At 33.5% G+C, this 22,741-nt stretch overlaps 4 protein-coding genes across 6 annotated transcripts; 3 read left to right on the top strand and 1 right to left on the bottom strand.

Moving 5' to 3' along the window:
- The first annotated feature begins 5,894 nt into the window (after positions 1 to 5,894).
- On the top strand, positions 5,895 to 10,962 carry LOC140970325 (ubiquitin-like modifier-activating enzyme 5). Of its 2 annotated transcripts, XM_073431996.1 has the most exons (14): positions 5,898 to 6,159; positions 6,819 to 6,887; positions 6,980 to 7,093; positions 7,556 to 7,684; positions 8,062 to 8,130; positions 8,260 to 8,412; positions 8,586 to 8,622; positions 9,135 to 9,217; positions 9,302 to 9,376; positions 9,851 to 9,925; positions 10,104 to 10,190; positions 10,334 to 10,449; positions 10,634 to 10,677; positions 10,788 to 10,962. In XM_073431996.1, exons 1-14 carry the CDS (start codon positions 6,070 to 6,072, stop codon positions 10,928 to 10,930), a joined length of 1,284 nt encoding a protein of 427 aa, XP_073288097.1. In that variant the 5' UTR covers positions 5,898 to 6,069; the 3' UTR covers positions 10,931 to 10,962. The 2 variants fall into 2 exon arrangements, with proteins under 2 accessions (XP_073288096.1, XP_073288097.1); XM_073431995.1 differs by having other exon boundaries at positions 5,895 to 6,159; positions 10,634 to 10,956.
- Positions 10,963 to 11,509: 547 nt separating this feature from the next.
- Positions 11,510 to 16,549, top strand: LOC140970332 (uncharacterized protein At1g32220, chloroplastic-like). Its single transcript, XM_073432004.1, has 10 exons — positions 11,510 to 11,734; positions 12,629 to 12,761; positions 12,867 to 12,955; positions 13,536 to 13,591; positions 13,693 to 13,748; positions 14,211 to 14,304; positions 15,121 to 15,200; positions 15,620 to 15,662; positions 15,974 to 16,065; positions 16,209 to 16,549. The coding sequence occupies exons 1-10, from the start codon at positions 11,688 to 11,690 to the stop codon at positions 16,380 to 16,382; spliced, it is 864 nt and encodes a 287-aa protein (XP_073288105.1). The 5' UTR covers positions 11,510 to 11,687; the 3' UTR covers positions 16,383 to 16,549.
- Positions 16,550 to 17,519: 970 nt separating this feature from the next.
- Positions 17,520 to 19,602, top strand: LOC140970322 (transcription initiation factor TFIID subunit 10-like). 2 transcript variants are annotated; one of them, XM_073431991.1, is made up of 6 exons: positions 17,520 to 17,770; positions 17,854 to 17,918; positions 18,795 to 18,857; positions 18,981 to 19,038; positions 19,105 to 19,155; positions 19,368 to 19,602. In XM_073431991.1, the coding sequence occupies exons 1-6, from the start codon at positions 17,669 to 17,671 to the stop codon at positions 19,446 to 19,448; spliced, it is 420 nt and encodes a 139-aa protein (XP_073288092.1). In that variant the 5' UTR covers positions 17,520 to 17,668; the 3' UTR covers positions 19,449 to 19,602. The 2 variants fall into 2 exon arrangements, with proteins under 2 accessions (XP_073288092.1, XP_073288093.1); XM_073431992.1 differs by having other exon boundaries at positions 19,426 to 19,601.
- Positions 19,603 to 20,616: 1,014 nt separating this feature from the next.
- On the bottom strand, positions 20,617 to 21,782 carry LOC140970329 (agamous-like MADS-box protein AGL29). The gene has a single exon (XM_073432002.1). The coding sequence runs from the start codon at positions 21,580 to 21,582 to the stop codon at positions 20,617 to 20,619; it is 966 nt and encodes a 321-aa protein (XP_073288103.1). The 5' UTR covers positions 21,583 to 21,782.
- Between the last annotated feature and the right edge of the window lie 959 nt (positions 21,783 to 22,741).

Genomic DNA, 22,741 nt, shown 5'->3' with positions numbered 1-22,741 from the left:
TATATAGCAAAAATCATGTGACAGAGTAGGTGTATAATCTTGAAAATCATTCACCTCAATCAGGTTTACATCGAAATACATGTGTGTATCAATCAATAAAATCAAAAGGTATCAAACACGACATATTCGGCGGAAGTAAACACAATCAATTTAGGAAAAAATTAAGTTATACTTAATTTCCTGAAATACAATTTTAAAAAGCTATATCACTCTAAATCCGTGTTCTTCCGGTTCCTGTTGAATAAACTCGATCGTGGGTCATCCATGTGACATGATCATCCCCACCTTATTATGATTTTTAATTCGACAAAATTCTATAGTTTTTTTTAAATTTTGTTTTGTTTAAATTTAAGAGGAACCATCTTCGTGTTTGTGTGTGTAGTATTGTGGTGCAAGCATTTTTCTTTTCTCTTACATTGGTTATTTTATCCAAGACAACTTTTTTTCCCCTCATAGTCTTTAATTACTTTATTCTCTTTAACAGAGAAAAAGCTTGGTGGTTGATGATAACTTTAGTTCGATTCATCATTCTTTTCAAATCACAAAGATATAAAAAAAAAAAAAAAAAATTTCTATTTTATAACAGTGTTATGGCTAAGCTCAATGTCTATGGCTTTATCCTATTCACTTTTGGAAATCGAAATAAAAATAACAACAATACAATCATGGAAAGATTATTAATCTCATGCCAATCTTATATGTTAAATTCATGTTATGTTTTAAAATTTTATTTGTATTTATATCACCTTCGAAAATTCGATATCAATGAGCAAAAATTATTAACTTTTCGTGTTTTCAAATTTTGATTTATTCTGAGTTTTTTGAAACAATTATTACTAATCTCAGTGTAGGCATTTTTTCCTATGTTTAAACTTGAAATAATATTGGTGTTGCAGTTTTTTTTGCCACTCTTTACCCTGTAAGATGAGCATGAGCTAGCTAGCTATTAACAGCAATGAAACAAATTCAGAGTAAAATGAGTACGATTTAACAGCTGTGAACAATAAAATTAATTCCCCAAAAACGATCATCTGTCCCGCATTTTACGACTAGAGCTGGTTTTCTCACAACAAAATTTATATATTTTTCTCAGATCTCAAAATTGAACAAAAACCCAAACACAAAATTATCGATGGATTTGTTCTTGGCTCGGTTGGGATCCTTCGGTTTCTTCTGAATTTTCTTCAACCGTCGGTGTTAATTGATTTTCATTCATGGGATTCTTCGTCTTCTCGGTTTCTTTGCAGTTAAGTTTCTGATCATCGTTAAAAGAAGAAGCCCTACTGGACATGGGCGTAGCCAAGAACGTCGGCTTCACTTTACCGGCCATGATCACCAAATACTTCTCCTCGAATACATGCAGGGCCTTGTCCTCGGAGCTGCTCTCCCCTTTCTCGGTGGCGGCGCCGTCGCCTTCGACATTGTTCCCTTGGCCGGAGAGTTTCCAGTAAGAGCAGGCGAGGATCAAGAGAGCAAAGGCTATGAGTCCAAGCATCGCGGCCAGGCCGCCGAAGATGTATGGTACAGGAGAGTGCCAGGGAGAGCGTGGGATGGTGGCCGGCGGAGAGAAGGTCGCCTTGGCGGTGTTGGTTGCTTCTGCCGCGGTGTTTTCTGAGAGGTGGGTGGTGTGGAATAACGCGCCGCCAGTTCTCATTTTGATTTGATTTTGAAATTGGAGAGGAGAAATGGTGATTGTGGGGAAGAGATGTCTGGTTTTTAGAAATGGAGTGGAGTGGACGTATATTTATGGACAAATTCCTGGTGGGTGGGTGGGTATGTTTTGGGGTAGGGGTGGAAGCATATGATTTATTATATGATTAGTTTAATTTCTTTCATCAACTATGTTTCGACCAAGTTGTTTAGAATTTTTCGTATTATTTATCTGATTAACGTAGTTCGTAGATTATTGTATTTGCTCGAAAATTTATAAATTATACGCACTCAATTAAACATATTGACCATAAATTTCATTGTCATAAAAAATGTAAGCTCTTGAGTCTTGATATAATATTTGATGTTTTATGTAAATTCAGTTGAAGTGTTCCATTAACCTATCAAATATATTTCGCACTTAATATATTTGATAGGTTATATGATTTTATTTATGTATTTAAATAGAAATACAATGTATACTTAGTGATTATGATTGCACCTCGTGCATAATTTTTAAATATTTTCCTAATTATCTCATCGCGTCATATTAAATAGATATGACGTTAAAGAATTATATTTAATAGTTCACGACTCTAAAAAATTTTGGATTATCATGGATTCATATACATTTTCATTTATATGTATAAATTATTAAGTTCTTGATAATTCAACTAGAATTTTTGAGTTTCAGAATATGATTTTTATTTATTATATTCATCCAACATAAATATATAGACCATGTATACATGTCATTTGTATTGAATCATCCCAAATTCGAACTTTTAATTTCATTCTTAATACTTTATTATTATTATAATTTAACACCTATAGTCTTTTTCATCATTTCTATTGCTTCAAATCGTTTTTAATGTCAAAAATTTAGCATTAATGCAGTTTAATTATGTGATTAAACTATTGTTTTTACATACATGTATTGATTTCCAAGTTCAACATTCAAACCATAGTAAATGTTTTTAGTGAATTTTAAACAATAACCGATTGTTGGAATATATGAAGTAATATCAGCAAACAACTCATGAAGTTGTGGTCAAACTTAAATTCTAAAAAAGAGTGAAACGGTCTCACGGATCGTATTTTGTGAGACAGATCTCTTATTAACTCTCTTCAATTCCGATAATTGTCATTTTAAATCAACTCTTCAAATCATCATTGAATCAAATCATTTCATCCAGACCCAATTTTAGGCAAAAATTTTATATTTTTGGAGATAAAACTTATTGTGGGCATCAAAATTTTCTTTGGATTATCTTCAACAAATTTAGTTTGATGGCTTTAATTGATTAACCGAAAAGAAGAAGAATCAGGTGTACTAGCAATTCAAATTTAATCGTGGCATCTATGCATTAAATTGTACCCAACTAGAAAAACGATTTCTCCACCAACCAAAGCAAAATGGAACCTTCATGTATAGGATTTAAATTTGATTCTTTTATATTGTATTTTGATTCTGGCATAGGTTCTATTGCCTAATCTTGCAACCATAAGTAGACTATTTTTTTTTTATTTAGTCACATTTTAGTGTATTGCAATAACTTTATTTTTGTTTTTATTTTCATTTTAATTCTTTTTCATCCTAATATTGATATAACACCAGACATGTCATCAATATCCGGGGTCATGTTAGCATTTTATCAACCAAAAATAAAAACTAAATTTGCAACAATTTTTTTTAAAAAAAGTCATTGAACTATGCTAATGAAGGGAAATATAATTCCTAACAGCTAAAATGTGACTAAATAGAATATCAAAATACAATGAGATCGTGTAAATCTTACGTGACTAAACGACAATTTTCTTAAAAACAGCAACATATTTATGTCAAATATATTATAAAGAGTGGAAAATGATGTGATTTGTCATAGTTTCTTCCTTTGAATCGAATCAAGTTGAATATTAGTACGAAGTCACATAAACTAATTAACATTGATATTCCTATATAGTGCCGATTCTTATTCTCAACTTGCATAACAAAATGCTTAAAGTGAAATAATGAACATTTAGTCCCATCACAGGGAAAATTGCACTTGATCATTTTTTTTTCATTTTAGTGTGATTTAATTTTGTTGCGCCTCATGACAAGGACCGCAATCATAATCAAAGGGATGCAAAAAAAGGAAACAATTGTGAGTAAAGTAAGGGGGGCAATTGGATCATGCATGACATCTTTTAATTTTTTTATTTTTAATATACTTTGTTGTGAATAGAAAATTAGGATTTGATGAAATTCTTTTTGAAGAATTTCAAATAAATCTCAATAGATAATATATATATCTACTTTCATAAAAATATAAGAAATCCATAACATTCAAAAAAATTGAAAAAAGAAGAGAAATAGTTCGTATTCGAAGTATAACATAGAAAAATATCATTAAAATAAGTGATTTTGCATTAATACCAGCTTTAAGTTTACGCCAAATAAAAGCATACAAATCGTAAATGGCAGCAAGTAAAGTGCATTAGTGAAAGGATTGCCACCTCTCTTGGATTTGGTTTTATTAATTAGATCCCTTAAAACCATATCCAGATTTAGTGTACCATTATTTTATTGGAGCTAGTTACTTCGATCGTCACCTTCCACTATCTCGAAATATTTCCAAAATTTCAAAAACAAGCGTGAAATGTGCTATGTTTCCAATTCAATCATTAACCATGATTGATTTATTAATTAGCTGGTGTGTGTGATCAAGTAGAAAAACGAAAAAAGTATATATATTTGAAAATGAAAGTTATTGATTTTTAAACTGAAATAGTTGCGAAGAAAGTATGAAGTAAAAAAAAATTATTTTCTTTATTTTCTTTAGCAATCTACACATATTCATTAAATATATTATCTTCTCCAACAAATTTTTTTTTTCATATTAGAACAGTCATTAGATAAGAATAAAATCGAAAATTTCTTTGTGTTTCCAATATTTTTTTAAAATATATATAGATCTATATTTATGAGATCGAACTGAATTGAGTATATGAAATATAATATATACCAAGATTGCAATGATGGCGTTTCATTATTTTGGGGCACTTGGTGTTCCCATGGAGGGTGAATATGTGACATTTAACATATTTTAAGTCAGCCATTATCATTCACTTTATGGATAAGGAAGCACCAAAATCTTTGCCACTAAACATTAAACAATCATTTGCTTCACATCTACGAGGCTTCGCCTAGATTGTGATCTTAGTTAATTTTCTTGTAATAATATGTAAATTGTTGCCTGATTGGGATTTCTCTGCTTTTCAGGAATATGCTTTTCTTTACGAGTACGTGGTTTCATTTATACAACTCAAACAAAGCAATCCTAAAACTTTGAAGTTGGCAACTAAAACTTTGAAGTTGGTCAATCACAATTAATCTATCCTTGGCGAATGATGAGTGGATACGTGACATAAAATATAATTTCTTAAAATGTAGAAATTCGATGAATAATGGGTTTATTATATATTGTTTTTTTAGGTATGTTATGAAATCTGATGATGTTGTGATGTAATAATTGGAAAAGCAATCGAAATGTAATTATATTAGATTTGATATACAATTTAAAATATTAGAGTTACATATTTATCATCAGATATAACTTTTGGTAAAACGACAAGCGTTCGGTCCGATAATTGATATCAGATCTAATATCATATGTTCAATTACTATATATTGAAATAAGTGTAATCACTGAGAAAATTATCGTTGATGTTCAGTAATTATCTCTACTAAAATATTAAATATGTATCTATATGATAACAATATTATATCTTTTCACTTTGTAGTAATAAAAAATCAACAGAATGTATTCTTCTTCTTTTTTTTTTTTTAAAATTTCCCCTCTATTATTAAAATCATGAACAAATAAATATATTATGTCTTTGTTTAATCGTGTTTTTGTAATCAGATTATTGTATTTTTTTTAAAACATTTTTATCAAACCATAGTGTTTTTATATAATGTAATATAAATTGTTGTATTATATAATATTTATGCAGACATAATTTTGTCATGTTACATATGTACGTTGTACATTATATTATTAAGGATAAAAAATATTTTATTTTACCAAAAAATAAATAGAAGAAGCTTAAACAATTTATATTATCCTGCCAAGGATTGAAAGAAAGCCGAGATATCCGTGGCGGCTCTTCATTGGTGTATACCTCGCAAAACACGTTAATTACCGGTTCACAATTCCAAACCGGTTTCCTACTGCCATTCGAGCTATACCACTGACCGGCTCAAACGATTTTCATACTTTTTTTCAATTGAAACCGATTGTCATTGAATAAAAAGTTTCTTCATTTTTTACAATTAACACTGAATTTGATCACCCAATTTGTAATTGGAACCGGGTTTCAATAATCGAGATGAATTCCGACAAGAATTGACGAGGTGTGTTTAGTCCTGAGCTAATGGACTCGGAACTGAAAGATTTGTTAGGTGATCTCCATACGCTCAGAGATTCTTTACATGATCCACTCCATCAAGCTTTAGTTGATAAGGTGATTTTGGGTTTCGTGCATTTCTGGGAATTTTTTTTATTTGTTCTGCGGAGGAATTACTTTTTCTTTGCTGATGCTTCTGCCGTGGCGTATCAGTGGAGCCCTATGAATCTATCTTCTGATTTTTCGACGATGTTGGTCTATATGCTTGTTTAGTTCGCGCTCTGTTGTCGGATTGTTTCACATTGTTTTGTTCATTGAGTTTAGGGACCATGTAGGATTTGGTCTTTCAAAATGGAAGTTAACGAGTACAAATTATTTGGAATTTAGAGGGTATGAGGCTTTTTAATCTCGGTGCAAGAATCTTAGCAATGGTGGCTTTAATATCTGCTTCATGTATAAAGGTTGTTATTTAATTTTATATTTGTCCTAAATTTTAGTACTATGCTATCATTCTGAATAGGCATAAAGAAATTGGACAAAATTGTTATCTTTAACGAAGTTTTAGACGTAGGGACGTGACTGACAGTTAAAATGAAATGAATGATAGGATTCGTTGCTCCATGGGAGGAGAAAATGTGGGGATACAGCTAAAGGAATGATTTTGCATCATATTCAAAAATTTTCTCCACACGAGATGCTATGTTGTTGATTCTTAATTTTCATGGACTTGCATTGAGTGTAGATATATGTGTTGTTTTGATATTTTTGGTGCTTAGATGCGTTCACGTGTTGAGCGACTTTCTACAATGGAAAAGGTGGGGGTTGGGCAGCGTTCCAAAATCAAGGTACTTTTGTTGCATATTTTGATGCCATAAATATTTTACTGAACTCTGGATGATATTTCAAGCATATGTGCATTTTTCCCAATACATTGTAGGATATGAGCGCAGAGGTGGTTGATAGCAACCCTTATAGCAGGCTCATGGCACTTCAAAGGATGGGAATCGTGGAAAACTATGAAAGAATACGGAAATTCTCTGTTGCCATAGTTGTCCGTACTCAAATTTTCTCTTCAGATGTGCCTGTCTTTAAATAATGCTCTTTTAATTTTTGTGACTTTTTACAGTGCTTAATTATATAATATGCATGCTTATGAATGTTAGCAATTATTCATGCAAGACTTATGCACTGTTCATTCTGTTTGAATCAGAATATTAAGAATTTTTTGTTGCAAAAAATTGTGCCATTTCCTTTTTCTCAAGTGCTTGATTATTCTTCCCTTTTCAGCTACATTTCTTGTAATTTCTTCTAAACTCCTGAAGGCGATACTTTCTAGCGGTTGGTTAAATCCTTGTGCAACCTATGTATTTTTTTAGGAGAAGTAACCTATGTAATTTTATGTTGGTGTAAAACCGATGTAATTTTATGTAGGTCTAATACATGTGTAATTTTATGTGCGGTGTAATAGTGTAGTATCTGCTATTGTCCTCATATAACTGTTTATGCTTTGCAGGGTATAGGTGGTGTTGGCAGTGTTGCTGCTGAAATGCTAACAAGGTGTGGTATCGGTCGCCTTTTGTTGTACGATTATGATAAAGTGGAGTTAGCTAACATGAATAGACTTTTTTTCCGTCCAGATCAGGTGCTTTTTATCACTTATTATATCATGTGGTCGGGGATATGAGATTACTTTTCTTTTAATTTCTTGAAGCGGGCTTGGTTTATTATGCAGTTTATCTAAGACCTTTCAAAAGCTATTAAGTTTTTCAAGTTACTGATTTTGGGGAATCTTTGCTTGAGCAAAAGTACGAAAGTTAATAATCCTTTTCTGGTCTGAGAAGAAACAGAAAAGAAAAAGCTTGAGAAAAATATTTTCAATATTTTATCTTCTTCTCCAAGCTTGATTAAGTGATGTTACGTCGAAACTCCTATGAATAACTACTTCCAAATAATTCCAATCCTAGGCTACATTTTTCTTTTGACAAGCACTATACGAGGTCAGTTTTTTCCCATTTCTAGGCTGGTATGACTAAAACAGACGCTGCTGTTCAGACTCTTTCAGACATAAACCCTGATGTTGTGCTTGAGGTGAAGTATTCATGATGACTTTAGCTCTTTCACCACTCCCTCCCCAACTCAAAAAAAAGTTCAAAATGTGATTTTAGGGATTTCTAACATATTCTTCTGTGATGTTGATCTGTTGATATATTTTCTCAGAGCTATACATTGAACATCGCAACAGTGCAAGGTTTTGAAACATTTATGTCAAGTTTAAAAGATAATTCATTTTGTCCCGACAAAGAAGGTAGCGGAGTTGATCTTGTTGTCAGCTGCGTGGATAATTATGAAGCAAGGATGGTGGTAAATCAGGTGAGTCCTGTTATCTTGCAATCTGAAATTTTCTTTTTGCGTGCAGATAGTTTGGATTCAGTACCTTGTCATTTTGTATTCCAGATGTAGGCTAGAATTAATATACTAAATTGAGGAGATTTAGTTTGCTCCCTCCATTTTACGTCACTTGAAACTAGTGGTTGTATATGCAGGCTTGCAATGAGTTGAATCAGACTTGGATGGAGTCTGGTAAATAATACAATGTTACTGCTTTCGGTTAATTTAACTTTAGAAATCATTGTTGTTTTAGAACTGCAAAATTCAATTTCTTCGTCCTTGTATTATGTTGGATATTTTAGTGAGATTAGCGAGTCATTTTCTTGAATGAGTTTTTGCTGTAGCATTGGAGATAATGTTGGAAGAATTGGCTTCAATTATTTATGGTCTACTCCATGTTTCTACATAAAACCATTCTTGAAAGTACTTAGGAGGCATTACTTATCTCCATATGATTCTAAAGTTAATTGCTGATCGTTTGAGTTTTGTCCAGCGTCTTGTATAAAAAATGAGAACTGTTTCATTCATTGATTTTTTCAAGATCCCTGAGGACTTTGGAAGTCAAGTCGCTTAATTATTTGCTTTTTTCTTCTTTGATCACATTAATAACAAATTCTTATAAGGTGGACCTACATAAAAAAGATAATGTATATTATTGTGCGACATGTTTGTGCGTGGATTTATTCGAGAAATACTTTGTACAGGTGTTTCCGAGAATGCTGTTTCCGGTCACATACAGTTGTTGATTCCTGGTGAAACTGCCTGTTTTGCATGTGCACCTCCCTTGGTAGGTTTACCATTTGAAAACGTTTTTCCTTCTGAAATTGAATACAAAGCAGAAGTGAATCATTCATTGATGAAATTATTTTAGGTTGTAGCATCAGGGGTTGATGAAAGAACCTTAAAACGTGAAGGGGTTTGCGCTGCATCTTTACCTACTACAATGGTAAACATTTTTTTGCTTTCTCTGCTCTGTTGCCTTTTCTCTGTGTTTTTCAGAGTGAGAGTTGGTTTACTGCTGAGAGTCAAATTAATAATTTCTAACGATCTGTATCGGCAAGGATTATAGTTGTTTACGAATCGCGTGGATAAACAAAATTGTTATGAACGCAATGTGTTATCATATATCAGTATCGATACTTTATTTTTATTTCCTGTAGGGCCGTAGGCTGTAACACAGAAATGGATTTTGTATTTGACTATATTCCACACAACGTTCTTTAGAAATTGGTTTGATGTATTCTTGCTTGTTTGAAATCGATCAATACTTTGTGCCTCTGGATTATTTTCGCCATCTCCTTTCGGTGGGGTACAGCCCAATTGCTGGCTTCTCTATGAATTCATATTGTCATAACTTGATGATATTTCTCTTTCCTTTGGCATTTTATTTTCAAACCTAACTACATAATTTTACTCGAAGGGAGTTGTTGCTGGCCTTCTTGTACAGAATACACTTAAATACTTGCTGAAGTTTGGGAATGTCACCCCTTATCTGGTAATTCATATCACACTCTTGATTTTCTGTTTCACATTCTCTATTATTATCACATCCTCTGCTTGTATCCCTACTCTTTAAATAAGATACAGTGCCAGATTGTCCTTTCTGTAGAATATGTTGCTGTTTTGTTCATTTCGATTCTTTTTAGTGATTGATTTTACTTTCTCAACTATAGGGTTACAATGCCCTCAAAGACTACTTTCCAACTATGGAAATGAAGCCCAACCCTCAATGTTCTAATGCTGTTTGTTTGGAGAGACAGGTAAAACAACCCAGAGGATACTTTTTCATAAATTGTTGTAAAACCAAAATTCATGTTAATATATTCCATTATACATTATTTTGTATAGATGTCTACCGAATTATTCAATTTTTTCATATAGTGAATAAATATTTATCATGCAGAAAGAATACATACGTGCAAAGCCAGCAAGGGATGCTGCTTCTGCTAGAGCCGAAATGGAGGCTGATGAAGTATTGGAACCCGAGTGTCTCCATGAAGATAATGAATGGAATATAAGGTAGCTTGCACCTGATTTTAGTTTCGGATGTCAACCTTGAAAAACTGTAAATCAAACCTTCATCAAAGTAGCATTGGTAGATCCGCTAGACTAATCTATGCTTGGCAATGTAAACCTTGTAAATGCATCCATTTTCGTACTGTTTCAAGTTTTAAAGCTGTATTCTGATCTTTGTTGTGATCAGTGTTGTTGGTGACAGTGATGTACAAGGCTCAGCTTCCAATTCTGGTTATATCTTTTCTCCTCTTATGCTGTCAATTCTCTCTATTTTCAAATTTTCTCGCCTCCACTACCACACTTTGCCTCGTTTTTTATCTTCACTTTCTATGCTCATTCAGGTACTCTGCCAGAAGGTCTCGTTCATGAGCTTCCAAGCGCCGACGAGTTTCAGACACGGCCTGCTTCCGAGGAAACCACGGATACAGTTTCCAACCTCGACGATCTGAGAAGGCAGCTTGAAGCCCTTAATGCCGGTCCTTAATGTTTGATAAATTAGATTAACTTTCGCATGGANAAACGTCAGGAAAATGCCATGACTAAGTGATTCCAATATTTTTTTTCCCAACTGTGTTGCAATCAATCTATGTTTCGATTATTTTTCTTATTTAAATTATTTATATTCCAATATTTGAACTTAATGGATTATTTCAATTCGACTGGATGGATAGTTGAATCACTCGAGTCTAATTACACCCTCGATGCTCATAGTTTTAAACCCATTTTGGGTCAGCTTGGTTTAAAATCTGTTCAAATTGGATAAAAGTTCGACCCATTTATTTTTATATCTATTTTTATTTCATTATTTTTTAGATTAAAATTATCGCACAAAGTTATAAATATATTTATATAGTATATAAATATAAAAGTACAAATTTTTTCCAAGTCACTGTCGCATAGATAGCCCAACTGAACTGATCGCCTGGATGAGGAAAAATTCATTAAGATATTAATCAGGTTTTATATTTTCGAATTTTAATTGAGCCCAAAATAGATGGGCCGTGTATCGAATGACGTATCCAAATCCCAACCCGATGGAAAGTTCTGGCAGGCAGCCGCATTAATGTCCTACGTGTCGACGCCGGAATCCGCCACGTGCCCGAATTTGACTCCAGTATGCTTGCCTAATTATGCATTCCACTTGATACACAGAAGGGAGCGAGTCGCCCATAAAAGCTGCCATAAACGCAAACTTCGCGAAAAGATTCTCCTTTTTGGAGCTAAAGCTGAAGGGAATAATAATGTCTCGATTGATTAGTCGTTCAAAGCTCTCCTCCATCGTATCCTCGTAAGCTTAACGTTTTTATTTATTTATTTATTTTCTTTACCCAGTTCTTGATTCCTCGTTGTTTATTTTCTGTCATCTTTTGTATGGGAAAGTGGGAATATTGTAGAAAAAACGATTCTTTTTGTGTTATTTTCTCCCGTCTTGATTGGGGGTGCTTGTGTTATTGTGTGTTAATTAGGTTTTTAACCAATATGTCGGTTGTGGGATTGCGCTCTTTGTTTGTGATTTATTAAGTGTTGAGTAACTGTGATTTTCTTGGAGGAGATTATCGGGGTTCGAAATGCTGAATTGGTTTTGGGTATTGCTTGCGTGCCGTAACCTATTTCCTTCTTGATTAGTATTTTTTTCAAATTGGAGCATTTACTTTTTCTCCAAGAAATGCAATTTTTTTGTTCATGAACTTATTTGATTTCTTTTTTCGGAGGAGTCACTTGCATTTTCGTTTCCTATACCAGCAAGGGAATTGATTGTAATTCTAATGATTTTATTTTCATTTTCCATCGCTAAATTCCTAAATCCTTGATTCGTCTCAGTTTTTAATTCATTACCTAGAAGCTGATCTTTCAGCTGGGTTTTGGAAAAAGGGTGGTGTGTAATATAACACTGCAGCTCTAGCAATTTTAGAAGTGATCATGAGGTAGTTGAAGTCTGACTTTGACTCAAATTAAAAGAAGCCAATGCATAGCACTAAAGCCCAAGTCCTTAAAATTACAAATTTTTCATATATAAGCTGTACGAGTCTGAGTGATTTATGCATCTCCTCGAGTGTTCATTTGGTAACGATATTTCATTTACTGTCTCTTTTGTCTTCCTCTTGCCCTTTTTTATTTGAATCTGTTCTTTTTTCTTCTCTGATTATTTATCTTACTTCAAATAACATCTTTTCAACCTCAGAATTGCGGCCTCGAGAAATGGGCGGTTTCTATCCTTTGTTTCTGAAAATCCTTTTGACAATAACAATCCTCCTAAAACTGATAAAGTTGATGAAGCAGAGACGGTACATGTCCCTCCGCCTCCAACAGAGAAGGTATATCTTTGTATTCCAATGGCATAAAATTGCATCACCAGGCCAGAAAATTTTTTGCTACCTGTCGTTGGGATCATACTGGATTTTTATGGTTTTATAATTCAGTTGCTTGTGCTCGGCGGAAATGGATTTGTTGGTTCTCATATCTGCAAGGAAGCTTTGGACCGTGGTTTGACAGTTTCTAGCCTCAGCAGGTATTATATCCCACTTGAGATTGTCTCCTTGATTTGTCTGACTGCTAATTGTATACGAGGATGACCGCTTGAAAAAGAAAGCTTATAATAGAGAGGGAAAGGAGTCTCACGGGGTTCCCACTGTCATCTGTCTCTTTTTTTTCCCCAAACTTCCAAGGAAATGCTTAGCAATACGTTTTTGTGTAACTGCTTCAACTCTTGAATTCGTCAGCTGGAGTTGCTTTTTTCAAAGAGGGTGTTCACCAGCTGAATACTAAGTTAATGTAATAGAATGGTTCTTTAACTACATAGAATCTTCATTTGGTAGCGTCTATGCATCTTTAAAATTTTGAGTGAATTATCCATCTTAATGGAGCTCGGTTACTGACACCTTTTGTTGTGATATATTTTATTGAATGACATGTAGATTGAGTGCAAGCAAAACATGGTTGCTATTTTTAAGCAGAAGTTTGTTTACCTTCGTGAGGGAATGAGTTACGATATCATTTTAATGACCTTCCCATCGATCTTCACTCATATTTTTTCTGAACTTTCTATTTGGTTTTGATTCGTCTGGTCCTGTCTGAAATGCTATTTGCAGATCAGGTGGATCCTCGATCGGTGAACCCTGGGCAAGCAGTGTGATTTGGAATCAAGGTTTACTTCTTCTTGTTAAGTATAAACATTCACCATTTTTTCCTGTTTTCATTTAGCGAAGAGTCTTCATTCATTTTATTTCCTTTCTGACTTGCTTGAAGGTAACCTTTTTTCGATGGATTCGTGGAAGGATGTCTTGAAGGGAGTAACTTCAATTGTATGTATTCATTTATTGTAATATATAATTAAACATATATAACACGTTTGAGCGACTTTGGACCTTGAAATTTCAGAGGTATACTCTGCTCAACATGTCCTCGTTTGAATTTAGAGAAGGATGTATTGAAGGGAGTGACTTCAATTGTACGTATTCACTTATTATAACATATAATTTAAAATTATATATAAAAATGTTTGAGTGACTTTGGACGAGAAATTTCAGAGTTATACTCTGATAAAAAAGTTATCGTTTGAATTTTGAGAGGCTGAGGGTGGTGGGCTCATTTCCTTCTTGTATACAATATATCTGAGAGAACTTTTTCCATGGTTTATCTATTTTCCTTTGCTATCTATTTTACCATTTGTCCCATTGGTAACATACTTTCCAGGGTCTTTTAAGTTTGTCTACTACTTTTGTCAAATTTCCCTTTCTCCATATCCGAATGTTCTTCTTCTGCAGATTTCTTGTGTTGGTGGTTTTGGTTCTAATGCGGAAATGTACAAAATCAATGGAACTGCAAATATTAATGCTATAAGAGCTGCCTCAGAAGAAGGTACTGCCACGCTTTTCTTTTTGGTAGTTCACTTGTTCTTACACTCCTTGTTACTGAGAATTTAAAGGAGCATCTGACATAAATGATGAAATTCTAATATAACCTTAGTTTAATCTTCTCACAAACTTTGTATATGCTTTGCAACTTTTTAAAGTGTGCGTAGCATTAATTAAACTCGTTGTTTGGCCCCAAGACTATTGCATACATCTATGCCCGTGTGATGTTTGTATCTATTTCCAGTTGACTGGAAGTTTGGGAGGTTGAAATGTGTTTTCTCTCTTTTTTTATCATTTTTTAGAGGGAAATTATCAATTGTGAACATAAAAGAGAATTCTATAAATTTGGTTAAAATGGCTCGAAACTTCTCTATATCCTCACTTGGTAAAGTGGAACTTTTTGGTGAGCATAGTTGAGTTATTCTATCGCACTCAGAAGTTTTATATGATGCTTGGTAAAAAAGGTTTTTACTATCAAATATCTAGTGTGAAATAGTGCAATTAGGCATATTTATTGCTATTTTGTTCAAAATTTAGTAGTATGTTTGGATTCAGTATTTGACTAGGAGTCGCGTGCCATCATTAGAAGAAATCCATCTACGGTTTATACAAATTCCGAATCTTTTTGCTTTTGGATTCTGAATTTCAACAAATGTGAATGTTTCACAGAAAATACGGAACTAGAACTCCTGGTGAAAGAAATCAGTTAAAAATAATTTGTATACAACATACGATTTGAGCTCCTTCATCTACTCGTTAGGAAAAAGGTCCAATACAAATAAAAAAATTGTATTCAAATTTTCTTTCTTTGCATTCGTAGGAGTAAAGAGATTTGTGTATATTTCGGCTGCTGACTTTGGTGTGATGAATTACGTGCTTCAAGGATATTATGAAGGAAAGGTATTGTAAAAAACGCTCCTTTTTGCTGTACCAATCATGAGGTTATTGTTGCTACAAGGATATTTTTTGCTTTCCTGCGTTTTGTTTAATCAACGATTTTACCCAAACATGTACTTGGTATGTTTCCCACCACCCAGCTTCTAACTAAATACTAGAAACCAACCGTTCCACCACCCGGTAATTTTGTTGGTCACCCCAGCTTTCCATCATTACATGAGTAGACAAGACTAATTGTGGCGCTCGGCTTTAGGGAACACCCAAGAGAGATAATTTTCAAAGCTCGGAAACAACTAGAAAGCTTGTGTGCCATTAAAAGTGGAAGGGAAGCAGCGATCAAAAGTTTACTAGAATTCCACGTGCCATGTGCCTTGTAGTTATATTTTATTTCCTAATGTTTTTGTGTATTCAATGTGATGCAGAGAGCAGCTGAGACAGAATTACAAGTTAGATATCCATATGGAGGTGAGCTATCTCTGTCCTGCAGAAAATATAGTTTATGGAACAAAATCATTTCAGCATCTCGTGTAATGCTCTCTTGATCTTAATGGGGATGCTTGCAGCATGCTGTTGTGCAAACTGTTCCTTCTCGATTGAAACTGTTATTCACTTCTTGAATTTTTGTCCTTTTCAATTCTTAGGCCTGCATATTTTAATTTCTGAATTGAAAGATTCGTTTGGCTTAGGCTTCTTGTAGTCTTACCAACCCTAATTTTAGCATATAGAAAGCGGATTTGTGTCCCTGATGAAATTTTTTGCAATCGGTTGGGTTTTAGGTGTAATTCTGAGGCCTGGATTTATTTATGGAACACGCCGTGTTGGGAGCATGAAGTTGCCTCTTGGTGTGATTGGTTCTCCACTAGAGATGGTGAGATTCTTTACTTGTCTGTTTACTATTCTCAGTTTTCCATCGTGCATATCGAACCATCCGAAAGCATATTGAACCATCCGACGGAAAAGAAAAGGCCTTAGCCAAGGAACTGAGTTTCCATGAGCTCTTGAATTTTGCAGGTGCTGCAGCATGCTAAACCACTGAGTCAGGTCCCCTTGATCGGACCCCTATTCAATCCTCCAGTTAATGTCACTGCAGTTGCAAAGGTTGCCGTGAGGGCCGCGACGGATCCAGTTTTCCCTCCAGGCATAGTCGACGTCTATGGGTTATTACGGTATAGTCAGCAGAGATAGGCGTAGGTTTGATTATCTCACGGTGAATTGTTGTGTAGAGGCCTGAATAAATTTTAGACCATAGCTGGCTGGCTGGCACAATTTAGATAAGCATGTTTAATGGATTATTAATGTTTAGATTACTTGCACAATTTACCATTTATTTACAATGGATTTTAAATGTTTAATTCATTGTGATATGTATTATACATTTATAATGTAAATTAGACGGTATTTGACTAAATTTATTTAAAACAGTTAATAAGTTTTTATATCTCTTAAGTTGTTTTAAGAGTTTATAAATTGTGAGCTTTTATTAAAAACAAGAAGGTGTTAAAATATTTGAATGGTGTTAGTATTGTAAGTTTTTTTTATCGTTAAAATTATAAAAATGGTATAATATTATAAGTTAATGTAAATAGTTATCTATATCTTTATATATCTATATAGATATATATGTATATATTATTTTTATATTTAGATAAATTGATGTTTTTGGAAAAAATATTTAATATTATTTTAATGTATTTAAGTAGATTTAAAAAATTATAATTATTAATTTACTCAATAAAATTTTAACAATTTAATTTTTAAATCTTAATAAAAAGATAGAACAAGATAAAAAGCAAAGTCATAAAGTGAATGTTTAAGCAATGAGGATAAAATGTAGATTTAAGAAGATATATAAGATATTTTGGAGAAATGAAATATTAAAATAAGAAATTTTTGAAAAAAATAAGGTATCTCAAATTTTTTAAAAACAGTTTATTAATAACATATTTCGACCGTTTGTAAGTTGTTACAATTTTTTTACCAAACAAATTAAACTTTAAGCTCTGTCAAAGAATGTTAGATGAACGTGAGTTTTTATTTAATTTATTTAACAACAATTTTTCATACAAATTCTAAATTCTTGATTGTTTAAAAGTTAATTCAAAATTTAACGATTAATGGTGATTTCTCTAATTAATTGGTCAGGCAATGCAAATTATTTGATATTTAATATAATTATAAATAATTTTATATTTATGTTCTTTTCATTAAATTTAATTGATCCCATCAATTTTGATTTCTTATGGTCTATAAACAAAATAAAAATAACATTCAGATTTTTTTTTTTTAAAAAAAAACTAATAAATTTCTCTTGTAATGGGGTTCGTTACGTTCGCGGGTAAACCCGAGATTACTCTAAAAAATAACAACAGTCCTGAGGATGATTTGACGACGTTGCCCTACTTGATCTCCGGTGTTCTCCGCGTACCACGCGCCGCCCGCATAAGAGGTAAACAAGGAGAATTGGCGAAACGATGAACGGCCAAAGGAGCCAGCAGCAACCGAACGACGGCCGCCATGACGATGATGCTGCGCTCACCGATTTCCTCACCTCTTTGATGGACTACACGGCCACGGTTATAGCCGTTACATCTAGTCAACTATACGATTATCTTTCCGTTATTTTTGAATTAATTACAATTTTTACATTGATGTACAGATTCCTGATGAATTGGTGGAGCATTACCTGGCAAAAAGTGGCTTCCAGTGTCCCGATGTCCGATTGTAGGTATTCTTCTCCTTTCTTGCGCTACTTAACCTGGAGTCAAAGGAAAATAAATTAACAGGATTTATTTTCCTTCTGAATGATCATACCTATGTTTTTTTAAAAAATATTTAATTGCTGCCATCGTACCGTTTTTTTTCTTTTTCCACGAAGCATCTTTTACTTGTTTTTGATTCACTGATTGTTTTTCTTCTTCTTGAGGTAAAATAATTAATATCTGTGTAATTATTTTTCTAATTTTGAGTTACTTTTTGGTGTTTCTTTTTCAATTTTGTGACGAGACGTTGGGCATACCGTACCCATCACTTGTTTCAATTTTTGTCCTAATTTCTTTTTTTTTTTTTTTGGGAATAACTTTGTCCTAGTTTCTTGATACCATCAACTATTGCAATAACTGAATTTAGCTGTATTATCCAGTGAAGTTATATTGTTCTCGTGACTTTTCTATTATCGGAGTCATGCTGGTAAGTTCATTAGCTGGTATCATGGTGCATAAATTAGAAATGAGAATGGAAACAAATTATCAAATGAAAGTAGAAAAAAGTAATGAAAAATTGTGATTTGAATCAAGAAAGTCGGGCCGAAACCTATAGCATCTGCCTTGAGAAAACTTTACAAATTGACTTAGTTGTTACTTGTTAGGTTATCGTCAAAGAGGTTTTGTAAACTACTGTGAGAGTTGGAATCTATACTCGTTTACGTCCCATGCCTTGAGAAAACTATACCTGTTTACGTCCCATGCTTCCCTTTTTTTTCATTTGTCCCATGCTTCCCTTTTTTTCATTTGTTATAGCGAAATACTTGACAGTTTTTTTGGGCCTTTTGTCATCAGCATGCATAGGATTTGTTTCTCACAGTCTCCTTTTCTTTCTCAGGACGAGGCTGGTAGCAGTTGCCACTCAGAAATTCATAGCAGATGTTGCTACTGATGCTCTTCAGTATGTTCTCCATTTTATGTAACTTGGTGTCATTATGAAATATGAATATATCTCTTTTGGTCGAAATTTCGTTTCCAGATTCATTCTTATCAATAATGCTACGTGAATAATATTTATCTTCAGGCGTTGCAAGGCTAGACAGTCATCTATAGTTAAAGACAAAAGAGATAAGCAGCAAAAGGTGAAATGGGTATCACTTCCTAATTCCTGTGGTTATCTACAATTTTTAACACTTGGTTAGTAACAGGATAAGCGTCTCATCTTGACCGTGGATGATCTTTCCAAGGCTTTGCAGGAGGTACCCACTATATTTTCATTTACAAACGCTCATATTTGCTACTGGCATGGGTTTTTTTTTTGAAGATGCCATCATTGCCATGTTATTAAATTTGCTCTCGTCCTTGTAAATGTTTAATCCTTGATCCTTTTGTTGTATTAATCTTGAGTGAACGAATGTGTTTCACAATCGTGTTCTTTATATTGGTTGGACTGTTTTGTGTCAATTTGCAGGATGGTTTTAACGTCAAACATCTAGAATACTTTGCTGACAGTCCATCTACTGGGTTAGATTCTGCTCGAAGAGATGAGTGAGCAACGAGGGGCTTTACTGGATCGACATAGGATTCATCTGAAATTCTAATGTTGTGCTGTAATGTGTAACAGTGTAAGCTACATTTGATTCCATTCAAGTATTTTCCCTGTCGAGTTTAAATGATTTGCAGTAGCATGCGCATTATAATCTGGTTTAACCTTTATTAACGATTAACTTTGTTAATTTTTTATTTGATATTTAATATAAGTTTATTTTATTTAATATTAGATATTGAAGAAAACTCCATTATCGTAGTCTCAGTACTGGTTCATGAAATCAATTCAATTTTATTCGAATCTTATCAAGTTTAAATAACTATTTACTTTTCATTCAAAATCATCATAAACCTTCATAATAATAATAAAACCTTATAAAATAATTTCAAATTTTTTTAATATAATTTCAATGTAATTTTTAAATTTTTTACACAGTTCAATTACTTAAAATAAAAAAGTATCTTGCAATGTGCAGGCATGACGTGCTTAGAAGTAATGATATAACATAAATATTTTATTCATTTATTTCTAGACTAGCTTGAAAGAAAATAAGAATAAGTTTACAAACCTTTAGATTTTAATTAAGAAGTAGGTCTCTTGTGTGACGGTTTCACGGATCTTTATCTGTGAGACGGGTCAACCCTACCTATATTCACAATAAAAAGAAATACTCTTAGCATAAAAAGTAATATTTTTTCATGGATGACCCAAATAAGATATCTGTCTCACAAAATACGACCCGTGAGACCGTCTCACACAAGTTTTTGTCTTAATTAAATGTCTTAGTTTTATGCCATAGTCAAGACAAAATTATCTACTAGTATGCCAAAGAATTTGGAAATAATATAACATCAATAAAAACATAATTCAAACTTCAAATTCCTTTTTTGAATATTTTATTTTGTATTTACAATTTTTTTACCTTGTATATATCCATATTATTTTTTATTTTTTGCAATTTCCTCATTGAATGAATTTTTGCCCTTCCATATACTTCTAATATTTGTTTTGCATAATGAATTTGCTAAGTAAACTTTGAGCACAATAACACAATTATATTGAAGAGCAGAAACTAAGAGAACACTTGAAATAAACCATTTTCTTACAAATGCAAAATTCTACATAGTAAAAATATACAACAAAATTTTGCAATAAAAAGAACATCTGGCAACTAAGCGTCATCGTCCTTCTGATTGGAAGGGCAAGCTTCATCTTGATTCGACAGACCACCAGAAGCTGGCGGCGGCGGCGGCGGCGTACTGAAGTAAAACTGGGTGGGATCCGCGAAGAAACCGGGCGGCGGCGGGGGTGGCACATAGTGCGGGGTATAACTCGGAGCACCACCTGGTGGACCCAAATTAAGCTCCTGCGAAGGACCCGCGCCACCGGCGAACATATTCTGCCATTCCGGAGGAGGAGGAGGCAAATAGTACAGAGTGGGAGGAGCTCCGCCTCCAATGTTCGGGTCGTTCGACGTTTGTCCAGGAAAATCGAACTGACCCGGTGGCATGACAGCTGGCTGATGAACATTATCAGCATCTTCAGTTCCAGCCGCAACCACCATGTCCTCCACATTCTCTCCAGCCTCCGGGGGAGGCAGCGGAGGCATCGCTGAACTCGATGCCTGGTTCTTAATCTGCTCGATCCGCCGAGTAACCCGAGTCTTCAACTCCTTGAACCATGCCCTCCACAAAAGAGCTTGTTCATGGGTGAGCGTGTCCAACCGCTGGCGCATCCATATATTCCGAGTTTTGATCTCGTCCATGGCGCGCTGCCACCGTACTCTTTCAGCGTCTTTCGAAGCTATAATCCTGTCTAGCTCCTGGTTCATCCCTTCAACCTTCCCATGGGTATGAGAATCAATAATGCGGTCAAAATCTGACTGCGGCTGACCTGGGTTCATGGACCTGGAAACAACACTGTCCATCCTCGGATGGAAGAAAGAATAAGGAACATCAGTTGGAGAAAACATGATTATACCGATATCTACATCGCACAGAGTGCATAATTCAGTGGCTTTTTTGTAGATTCCCAGTCGCCGTTTCGAAAATGTCGCGTACATATCATCTTGGTTTTCGATCAGTTGCATAGGGATTTTTTGTCGGCCTCTTGATTGTCTGCTTCCCTCGCCCTTCATGTTAGCAAAGCTAAGGTATATATCGAAAGTTGCAGAAATTTTTTGCTTTACTTCTTTTTGGTTTGCTATGGGATATTGTGTGGAATAATCAGAGAAAATGGACAAGTATTTATAGATGGAGTTTGAATTTTTTTTACATTAAATTCTGTGCATGAAATGTGAGATATGTTTTCATATTATGGCAAGAAATAATTTTATTTGGATTGCTCTAATTAAACTTATATCCTGACTTCTGATTTTATGAACAAATTATGACATTTGTATTCAATTTCGCAATATTTTCCTTTGAATTATGAAATATGTAGAAAATTGGTCAAGCTTTTGTTATATTGTGTGGGAAATTATGATTATTATACTCAGATTTTAAATAACAGTATATTAATCTTCCAATAATCTATTTCAAATTCTTCAATTTTCTTGACTCTGGAATTTTTCCATTGAAATAATCAACATAAAATATCTGATTATTTTAATTCTTATATTGTTGTAGTCTTGTATAGTGAATATTACTGTGGATAATTAAGGACACTTTCTGTGACATCAGCTTACTTAATTATATATATATAACCTGACAATTTATTATTTTTTCTGTAAAGTTTATTTTGTATTTCATAATAAAATTCTGATTTCTTTTTCAAAAAAACTCCGATTTCTTTATTTTTTTTCACCGACTTATCAATATTATCAACAGTTTACAGACCGATTTTAAATTTAGAGATTCAAATAAATTTCATTCATGACTAAAAATTTATCAATCAATTAATCAATGTGCCATCTATCAGGAAAAATGAAAATAATTACAGAATAAAATGGCTACATGTCGATTAAATAAAGGAATCAAGAAATAAATTGTACTCACGGCCAGTAATGCACTCTTGTAAAATAATCACCACAGCAACACATGTTTGATTCATTCTTTGAACACTCGAAGGTGGTCAAATAATTCGAAAAATAACGATAAAGATAAAATTTATGCGTAGCGATTTCAAGGAAATACTTGATCATATTGTATAAGCAACGAGCGACTGGTTCGTTTATATAGAGCGATATCTTACTATAATTTTTCGTTATAAGCGCGATAATATCAATGTAAGGAGAGTGCAATTATTCTATTTCCATGTGTTAACAATACGCGATATGATTCGTCGAATTAATAATA

Source organism: Primulina huaijiensis, unplaced genomic scaffold (genome assembly GCF_012295235.1).
Source record: "Primulina huaijiensis isolate GDHJ02 unplaced genomic scaffold, ASM1229523v2 scaffold5453, whole genome shotgun sequence".
NCBI lineage: Eukaryota > Viridiplantae > Streptophyta > Magnoliopsida > Lamiales > Gesneriaceae > Primulina > Primulina huaijiensis.
The sequence above is the reverse complement of the archived record's forward strand: the minus strand, read 5'-3'. Positions and strand labels throughout refer to the sequence as shown.

Coding starts and splice junctions, on each gene's coding strand:
- LOC140970325 (XM_073431995.1), top strand. CDS start 6,070: ATGGACTCGGAACTGAAAGATTTGTTAGGTGATCTCCATACGCTCAGA. Junction 6,888..6,979: donor GGCAGCGTTCCAAAATCAAG/GTACTTTTGTTG, acceptor AATACATTGTAG/GATATGAGCGCAGAGGTGGT. Junction 9,377..9,850: donor CATCTTTACCTACTACAATG/GTAAACATTTTT, acceptor TTTTACTCGAAG/GGAGTTGTTGCTGGCCTTCT.
- LOC140970332 (XM_073432004.1), top strand. CDS start 11,688: ATGTCTCGATTGATTAGTCGTTCAAAGCTCTCCTCCATCGTATCCTC. Junction 12,956..13,535: donor ACAGTTTCTAGCCTCAGCAG/GTATTATATCCC, acceptor TGCTATTTGCAG/ATCAGGTGGATCCTCGATCG. Junction 15,201..15,619: donor AAGGATATTATGAAGGAAAG/GTATTGTAAAAA, acceptor AATGTGATGCAG/AGAGCAGCTGAGACAGAATT.
- LOC140970322 (XM_073431991.1), top strand. CDS start 17,669: ATGAACGGCCAAAGGAGCCAGCAGCAACCGAACGACGGCCGCCATGAC. Junction 17,771..17,853: donor TGATGGACTACACGGCCACG/GTTATAGCCGTT, acceptor ATTGATGTACAG/ATTCCTGATGAATTGGTGGA. Junction 17,919..18,794: donor CAGTGTCCCGATGTCCGATT/GTAGGTATTCTT, acceptor TTTCTTTCTCAG/GACGAGGCTGGTAGCAGTTG.
- LOC140970329 (XM_073432002.1), bottom strand. CDS start 21,582: ATGAAGGGCGAGGGAAGCAGACAATCAAGAGGCCGACAAAAAATCCCT.